We start from the raw sequence: 9,257 nt of genomic DNA, 5'->3' as shown, positions 1-9,257 counted from the left end.
TGCCGCCACGCCGCCCCGATCCAGATGTCTACGAAGGTCGTCAGTAAGGGCGACCAGTACAGTCTCCGCTCCATGCCCGGGTCGAAAGCCGGACTGGAATGGGTCGAGGGAGGAAGTGTCATCTAGGAAACCCTGCAGCTGTGTCGCCACCGCCCTCTCAATCAACTTGCCCAAAAAGGGCAAATTGGACACCGGTCGATAGCTGGCCAATTCGGCCGGGTCCAGTGATGGCTTTTTTAAGAGAGGGCGGACCATCGCTTCCTTCAGTGCCTCGGGGAACCGCCCCTCTGACAGGGACTTGTTGATTATCTCCCCCAAGGCACCTCGAAACCCCTCGTGGCCCGCTTTAATGAGCCAGGAGGGGCACGGATCCAGGCTGCAAGTGGTTGGGCGCACAGCTGCGAGCACCCCATCAACTTCCTCCAAGCTGAGCTGATTGAACCTTTCCAACCCCGGCGAAGCCGCCCAAGGGGCCTCAAGTTCGCATACTGTCTCAAGTGTAGCGGGGAGGTCGCGGCGGAGCGCTAAGACTTTATCCGCAAAATAGCTCGCAAAAGCCTCGCAGCCAATGTCCAATTCCCTACAATTTTGTCTGCTCTGAGGCAGTGTTGTCAATGACCGAATTGTCCTAAATAATTGGGCCGGGCGTGAGCTAGCGGACGCAACCCTGGCTGCGTAGAAATCTCTCTTCGCAGCCCGGACTGCCATCTCATACCTTGCTCCTTTCATTTCTGTAATTGCCAATCTCTCCCCCCTCCCTCCCCGGTTTCTGCAGCATCTTAAAGGAGCTTCTCCAGGTGCAACAGAGCTTGGGCTACTGTCCACAATTTGATGCACTTTTTGATGAGTTGACTGCGCAAGAGCACCTGGAGCTGTATACCCGGCTGCGTGGCATCCCCTGGAAGGATGAGGAACGGGTAAGCCGGCAGCACAGGGCCATGTCAAAATGCCTTGAGCTCTTTGTCTACTAGTTTCCCCCCCCCTTTCCTTTAGAAAGACTTGGGGGGGGGGGAGATAAAATGCAAATGTATTTGTGTCTTCACAAATCATGAGGTAACCACTCAGACTGTGCCTCTCCCACGGCAGTTTATAGCAATTTAAGATATAGATATAAATGTAATAAAATGTGCTAATCTTAGTAAGGTCTGAATGCAGGTAGAGTGGATGGGTGCATGGCTGTAGCTCTCCATTGGCCTCAAGCAAGTTGGCTGGTAGCTGGGGCGGGGGTTTGGGGGGTGTCTGCTGGCACTAGATCCAGACATGAAGAAGGGGTGCTTGGCATCTCTCTGTAAATCCAGACTGCAGCTGTTTTTCAAGGTTGTTCCAACTTAGACAACTTGACAGTCAAGGAAGGTAGTGTGTGTGCGTGTGCTATGTGCATAGCCAGAAGATCATGGTAATGAAAGCTAACATATTTCATTTCCTGATCATACTTGCCATCAGGGAAGTAAGATGATGGACATTATAATCCATGTTATTGATTGCAGCTACAGAGCTGCTTGTGGTGGTTTTCTGGATTAAATAGATTACTCAGAAGCTTTGTGTTGATGTCCTTTGCTTTTCTCAGGTAGTAAAATGGGCACTGAAGAAGCTGGAACTAACCAAATATGCAAACAAACCTGCCAGCACCTACAGCGGTGGCAACAAGAGGAAGCTGTCCACAGCCATTGCCCTCATTGGCTATCCAGCCTTCATTTTCCTGGTGAGGGACAGAGATATGGGCCAGGTGTTTGGCACAGCCATTGGGCTGCGCAGTTCAAAAATTTTCCTTTTAATTTTGTTTTGGTATTTCAGAAAGGGCATGACTATTGTTATCCTGAAATGTCCCAGAATATTGATACAATTTCAGGAATACTTTGGAGGGTGGTCATGAATACAAGGCATCTGTAGACAGAAGTCAGGTCTATCATGACAGTTTTCCGTGGGTGGTACATTTTGTGTCTGGACACCAGTGGCCAGGTATGCTGCCCACTGAAAATGGTGGTGGTAGACCTGGCATTTAGACTCAGATTCCAGGTCTACCCTGAAGCTGAAATTACACCACCACCCCCGAAATTTTAGGATGTAAATATTGGGAATTCTGAAATGTTGGGATTGCCTTTTGTCATTTCACATATCCCTGAGCTCAAACAGTCCAGCAAATTTGGAGCATAATTTCGCCTTGGAAATATCCAAATGCAGATTGCTGCACAGTCCTTGGTGACGAACAAGCAGGACTGATGCTTCAGTACTGTGTTGTGCTGCTGTGCTCGGTCCCTAGGTATGGCTATAGGCATATGCTGTGTCTTTAGGTGTGCTGAATCCGATAGTACTGTAGTAGCACTTAGTGACCGAACCAAAGCATTACAACACCAAAAAAGAGGGAAACCAAAAGTGTGTGTTCCTGTTCACCGAGGAAACATGTTTTAAAAGCCAATGCAAGGTTTCCACTTAAAAAAAACAATATAAGTCTGTGCAAATCTGCAGCAAGTGATCTCGCGAGCAGGTTTTCCTGGATCCCTTCCGCCCTTGAAATGCATACTGTAGGACCCACAGTCCCTGACACAAGCTTTGTTGGGAGGGAAATCGTGGAGATAAGAGTCTGGGGGAGGCTAATTCTCTCCTCTGCCCCCTTTCCTGACAGGATGAGCCAACTACTGGTATGGACCCAAAAGCTAGGCGTTTCCTCTGGAACCTCATCTTGGACATCATCAAAACTGGCCGTTCGGTGGTGCTGACATCGCACAGGTTGGGGTGCCCTGTTCCTACTGCCTGTGGGGTGGTGGGGAGGAACGGTTGAAGCCACAAAACAATTAACAGATTAATGAACAGGAGCATGTGCTTAGCTGATGCAACTGGAAGCCTAAATGTGTGACGTGACGACTTCTGCTGATGCCTTCCTTTTCGTTTTCCTCAGCATGGAAGAATGTGAGGCCCTCTGCACTCGTCTGGCGATCATGGTGAACGGGCGCCTGAAGTGTCTTGGCAGCATTCAGCACCTGAAAAACAGGTAATCACAAGGATAACAAAGGGGGGGGGGCTTCTGGACCTTCAGGTTCCAGCCAGAGCTGCGTTGGTACTTGGTGGGTGAGCGAGGATCTTACCATCTTGTTGCCTTGTAGAACAGGAGGTGGGTTGTGGTTCCTGTGAGTCTGTTTGACTGGATGAAGCACATTTGCTCAAGCATCCAGAGTTTCTGTGAAGGCCACCAACCATAATGCCACTAATTGGATCCCCCAACCACCTTCTTGGCCTCTGAAAAATAAAGCAAGGTTGGTGGGGAAATCAGACTGTGAAAGCCATAGCTTTGACCTGGATAGCCCAGGGCAGTCCTATCTCGTCAGATCTCAGAAGCCAAGCAGGCTCGACTCCGGCAAGTACTTGGATGGAAGACCTCCTTGAAATACCAGAGGCGGGATGCGGGGATAGGCTTTATTCAGCCACCTCTCTGAATATCCTCCAGTCCCCCAGCAGGGGTCAGTCACCAGAGGTCGCCATGACTTCCAGGTGCACACACACTTTCATGCATACACACATATGCAAAATACCAAAAAAAAGTGTGAAAGCCACATGGCATTTGTGGTCTGTAGGCACTGCTACTTGTCAGCAGTAGCATTGCCTTGCACAAAAGTCTACAGGCCTTAGGGCATGTTTAGCCTTGATCTGGAGCACTCCAGACAGTCTAGAGTCTGGTCTGAAATGAATCTTTTTTTTTTTTAAAGGTCCTCTGGTTAGCATTCTCATAACACTCTGTAAGTTAAAGAACAAATGCAGGAGATCGCAGTAATGTGTAAGGATAGCTTAATTGGTGCAGCTAAGAGAAGGCAGGAGGAGAGGTGTTGTACTAATCTGGTTACCCTTTCTTAATGAATGATGTACATCCTCTTGGGATAGTTACTGAATGTGTACACACACACACACACACACACACAATAACTATCCCAAGAGAACTTACATTATATATACACACACACACACTTTATGGTATGATCGCAACACGTCCTTTTTTTTTAACTGCTTATGCATCTAAAAATTGTTGTAATGGTAAAAACAAAACCAGGGCAAATTTGTAGGAGGTGTTTTTTGTTCTCATGGGGGTGGGAACGTAAGTGGCGAAATTGGATCCTTGACCAACTGTCTTCATGCTGGCCAGGTTTGGGGATGGATACATGATCACAGTTCGGACCAAATCCAGCCTGAACGTCAAGGAGGTGGTGCGATTCTTCAACAGGAACTTCCCAGAGGCTATCCTCAAGGTGAGGCTTATTCCAGCAAGAGAGGCTTTGCTTCCTGCCCAGTCCTACTTTAAAGCCCAATTGTAGGGATGTTTGTGGGGATAAAATGGGAAGGGAGATGGAGAACCCTGTGAGCTTCTTAGAGGATGCAATAGAGATGGACAAATTCCACACTGCATTTCACTTAACATAAACTTGGAGGAATGGGGAAGGGGGAAGCTAGCTGCTTGACGTTTACTCATGAGAAGAATCGATTGTGAAAGAGCTGAGCAGGAGCCCTTGTGCCACTGACATTTCGCTTCCTCTCCCCACTCCCCCAGGAAAGGCATCACACCAAGGTGCAGTACCAGCTCAAGTCCGAGCAGATCTCCCTAGCCCAAGTGTTCAGCAAGATGGAGCAGGTGGTGGACATCTTAGGCATTGAAGATTATTCCGTCAGCCAAACCACGCTAGACAACGTAAGTATGGAGGAGGCTTAGGACAGTTCCTTGAGCCGAGGGGTTGCAGCTCTCTGGCTGGGCCGTAAATTGTAGTTTCTGCTTTTGGAGAGCAGAAACCAACTTCGTGATCCTCTTGTTCCCACTCAATCCCCTCCACCCACCCTTCCTAGGTATTTGTGAACTTTGCCAAGAAGCAGAGCGATAATCTGGAACAGCAGGAGACCAGCCCAGCTTGTTCAGTGGAATCTCCATTGCAACGCTTGTTGAACCTCTTGCGGCCCCGGGCAGCCCCAACTGAACTGCGGGCCCTGGTGGTGGAGGAGCCTGAGGACCTGGAAACAGATGATGAGGGATTGATCAGCTTCGAGGACGAGCGGGTGAGCAGTGGTGCGAGCAAGCTTGTGGGAAGGGGGAAGTTGGGCAAAGTGGACTCATATCAATCCAGGGAGGTAAGGAGCCACTTTGGCTGGGAGAAGGAATGTCGTGCAGCACCGAGGAGCCCTGAGATGTGAAGAGTCTGACATTTGGGAAAGAGGAGCAGGGTGACGGTCAGGGAGCTGAAGGTCAGGAGGAGAGGTGGCTGAACGAAGGAGAACAGAGCAGGCGGTGGATCGGAGGAGCCAGGATTGACACAAAAGGTGAATTGAGAAAAAATGCAAAGAAGGCTGCTAGGAAAGGATTGGCAGTGAAAGAGTGGGATTGGGTCTTTCCTATGGGGCTCGTGGGCAGGAAATGGCATAGAAGGGCAGGGGCAAAGGTAGGGAGCTTGGAGGAGAAGGAAGGGGAGGTCAAGCCACCAATGGGAGAAGTTGTAAGTTGCACACTGATTCAGACTACAGCTGGCCATGTGGTCAGTTACGAAGTGCCAGTTGGCTCACGTTTTCAGTTGGGACTCCTTATTTGCTTGTCTCCGCAGGCTCAGCTCTCCTTCAATACCGACACACTTTGCTGAAAAATGGAGGGGGATGCAGCCCCCCTCCTGGCTTTAAACCACAGACTCCCACCTGGCACCCGCTTTCCTTGCCCCTCGCCTGACCCTCCTTTGAGCGATAGCCGCCCCTGTTAAGCGAGGTGGCGGGAGGCGAGGGGTGTCTCTTGAAGCCTTGCCAGTGAGGCCTCCGCAAGCATCTGACTTCAGAGACCGTCCCGGAGGGTGCTGACCTATTACCAGCAAGTCCCACGAAAGAGGAGCTGGCCTGGAAAAGAGCAGCCACACTTACGGGGAGCAGAGATGGCTGTTAGCGGCACGATCTCCAGCAGCAGACCAAAATGGGTGGAACTGTGTGCCCCCTCCTCCTTAATGCAACCCTCTTGGTTCCTTGAAGGGCCACTGGCCTGGCTTAGGGGCAGAAGGTGCTAACGCAGGAGCCTTGTAGGCACCACAGCGGGGACAGAGGAGCAAGTGCGTTCCTGACTCTGACGGTTGTCTCTTGGCTGCTATTGAATGCTTCTGCAAGAGGAGACGCTGCCTCTGGCCCCCTCCCCCCCTTCCAGCTGGGGGAGAGTTGAACCCTTTTCTACTGTGTTGACTTGACTCTCTGGCTTGGCTGCTTTGGCACTGCTTTTCTGGGTGGCTCTTGCACAGTCTTCCCCGGAGTTTGGAAAGGGAAGATGCCGACTGACTGACTTGACTTTGCACCCAGGGATCGGCTGGAGGTTTTATTTCCTAAAGGGGACAGATGATTCCTTGAAGTGGACGTGTGAAGGAGAACGTCCAGCATGCTCCCTAATATGGCACGTGTGGGGATGCAGGCTCCCTCTTTCTCACTACGGTACAAAGTTAAGGGCCAAAAGGGATCAGTACAACCATCTGCTTTTTGCAGACCTGGAAAATGCCCCTGAACTTACCGGACTTCTTTGCTTGTGCTAAAACAAGTGTATTTGTGAGTGTGTGCGAGTGTGTGTTCTTTCCTTCCCTCTCTGTCTCTGCTCCCTGTACCCCAACCAAGGGTCCCTGAGCTGTTTTTAAACTTAACTGATCATGAAATGCTGCTGTTATGGAAAAAATAAAATAAACTAATGCTTCTAGCCCTCATGGCTGTGAAAACACCAACAGTGTATCTGCTTTAAAGGCTTAGAAAGGAGGCGCAATCGGAGCAAGGTTTTGCAGAGCTGAGGGTGGACAAGGGAAGGGTCATTCGCTCAGTCTGGCCTGCATTCTGTTTTGGAAACGGGCTTCACAGGAGGCATCAGGGTGAGCCTAGGACTCCCTTTGGAGCGACATATTACAGCAATAATCAAGGGCAGGCTGGAGATTGGCAGCCAGGCCTGGGCTTGAAGGAGTGTCTAAGGTTGAGCTACCCAAGGTCAACAGGAGATGTTTCTGCCAGCAATGTGTTTGATCTGGCAGGATCTGTTTTTCAGGTCCTTAGAATTTAAAGCTGGATGTTCCACTTCAGGGATCAGGTCCAAGCACCTTTCTTAGCGGGCTTGGGGATTTTTCTTCATCCAAATGCCTGTGCTGTCTGAAGGTGCCGCTCCCCGTGACAGGGAAGCTTGCCCCTAGTTCCCTGGAGTTCAAAGTTCTGTTAAGAGTGACTGGCCAGATGCTGTTGGGAAACTCAGTGCAAGGGCAAGATGGGAGACAGCAGGGCGCTACGATCAGTCTCCAACATCTGATATTCAGAAGTAAACTACCTCTGAACGCAGAGGCTTTAGTTTGAGCTATTGTAGCTGCTAGTGTAGAACTACTTCTCCTCCTCCAGTAGAGTTGGTCCACTGTTTCGCAGGCCACTGATACCCTGATCCATTGCCATGTTTCAAAGGTGCTGAATCATCTCTGGAGAAATATTACAGGCATTTGTTAGTGGCAGGGATGGGTACAGCTGCAGCAGAGTCTTTGAGGTAAGATCAGCTCTTTTTGGCCTAGGTGGTGCTTTAGGAGGAAATCTGCCCCTCTCCTGGGCAGAACTTGGGCAGATTCATGTTTTTATCTTTTTTGGACCAGAAGTAGAAAAGTACCGACCAAAGAAGATTTGATAATGAAAATATTGGAGGTTGCAGAAATGGACTGTTTAACGCAGAAAGTTAGCGGAAAGATGAATACTGTATTTCAGAACGTGTGGTCACCGTTTTATAAGTGGTTGAATAAGTAAGAAAGGGAATTTTACTTTAAATGGTTGACGGGTCGGAGATCTGTAGTGGTGTTGGGAAGGGAGACTGTGGGTGATGGGATGAGAGTGAATGTATGTTTGTCTGGAAAAATAAAGATCTATAATTAAAAAAAAAAAAAAAAAGAAAAGGCAGAGAGCCATGCATCCGGCACGATCAAACTCAAATAGCACCTATGTCTTTAAATGCAGAAAAGGGAATACAGAGAAGACTGGGCACTTGCTGCTTGTTTTAGATGGTTTCTCTGACCTGCCACAGACATGGAGTCAATGGCCTGATCCTTTCCTGGTCACTGCCATCCATGAGCATAGCAGGGAAACAGGCACCATTTGAAAAAAAGTGTGCCCTTTGCAACTGATGGCACACTGATAGGTGTTCTGCAGTTTTCAGTTCCAGTTCTTGTTGCAAGTGTGTTACAAATGCAGATTGCCTCTTTAGGATATGGTCGAAACTAACCCTCCCAGTGAATACTAAAATTCTCAAACTGTGTACCCTAAGAAGCCTGCTGGCATACAGTGGGAGACCAGCCTCACAGGAGTCTTTAATCGACAGGGGAGGTTTCTTGCTGTATCTCTGCGTAGTCTGCGGCTGGGCCCTTATTCCTTTCCAGTCAGTCTTCACTAGGTGGATTGGAAATTCTGGCACGCCACTGCCTCCGATGGGATCGGATTGTTTGGTTGCTGCCTGTGCGGACACACAGCAGGATTCTGTACCCTCTGAAGAGGCTACGAAGTGTTCCTCTGTGTGAGTTGCAGCTCTGCCTGTCTACTTCCAATCAGGAACCACACCTAAGAAGGAGAGGGGTTCCTCTTCAAGGGGGGAGTTTTAAAAAGTTTTCTGGATTCTGGGAAGTAAATCTTTTCAAGCATAAGTCCTAAAGTATGCTTTTTCAGTGAAGGTGGCTGGGAGTCAGGTCTCATCAATTTGAAGAGCACTGGGATAGATTCATAAGGGCTTTGCTGAACATTTGTCTAAGGTACTTTAAGGCATCTTATATTTATCTCTTTTCCCTTCCCCTTTTTTGTAGTTTGCTTCTGTCTCTCTAGATGGATTTTTGGACCCCTTGCCTGTCTGTCCCTTGCTCATTATCTACAGTTGTGTGCTTCTCTTCCCTCCACCTCATCCATTTCAGGGCCCCTCTTGCTTTCCTGCCTTCACCTCTTTGCGGCTCCTTGCCAGACAGCTCCCTGTCCTGCAAGATGTTGTGCCAAATGAGATGCTTAGCACGGGCTGTGCAGACTTACAAAATGTGTGTGTGTGTGTTGTTGTTTTTTTTAAAAAAAAACTGGTGCAATTTTTTCTTGCAAGCATGGGATTTTTTTTTTTTTTTTAAAAAAAAACCTGTTGAGTCTGTTTGGACAAACGAGGAGGTTACTGGAGTATGAGTGGCCTCAGCTACACCAAGGGGCAAGAAATCAGGGCAGGGCCAATTGCACATGGTGGCTCCTTGAAGCAGCAGAATTTTCCAGAGATTTCCCAAGTTGTCATCTCC

At 49.0% G+C, this 9,257-nt stretch overlaps 1 protein-coding gene across 1 annotated transcript in view; it reads left to right on the top strand.

Annotated features, from left to right (window-relative positions):
• ABCA2 (ATP binding cassette subfamily A member 2) overlaps nucleotides 1-9,019 on the top strand; it is a 90,784-nt gene extending 81,765 nt beyond the window's left edge. The window contains exons 43-50 of the mRNA XM_015426491.1: nucleotides 776-917; nucleotides 1,568-1,702; nucleotides 2,624-2,727; nucleotides 2,897-2,989; nucleotides 4,133-4,235; nucleotides 4,535-4,672; nucleotides 4,825-5,031; nucleotides 5,571-9,019. Of these exons, the coding sequence (XP_015281977.1) occupies nucleotides 776-917; nucleotides 1,568-1,702; nucleotides 2,624-2,727; nucleotides 2,897-2,989; nucleotides 4,133-4,235; nucleotides 4,535-4,672; nucleotides 4,825-5,031; nucleotides 5,571-5,606 (958 nt within the window). The 3' untranslated portion in view covers nucleotides 5,607-9,019. The remainder of the gene's footprint in view (nucleotides 1-775; nucleotides 918-1,567; nucleotides 1,703-2,623; nucleotides 2,728-2,896; nucleotides 2,990-4,132; nucleotides 4,236-4,534; nucleotides 4,673-4,824; nucleotides 5,032-5,570) is intronic.
• The last annotated feature ends 238 nt before the right edge of the window (nucleotides 9,020-9,257 follow it).

Source organism: Gekko japonicus, unplaced genomic scaffold (genome assembly GCF_001447785.1).
Source record: "Gekko japonicus isolate JY-2015 unplaced genomic scaffold, Gekko_japonicus_V1.1 scaffold1195, whole genome shotgun sequence".
Lineage (NCBI taxonomy): Eukaryota > Metazoa > Chordata > Lepidosauria > Squamata > Gekkonidae > Gekko > Gekko japonicus.
This window is presented reverse-complemented; position numbering and strand designations above follow the sequence as displayed.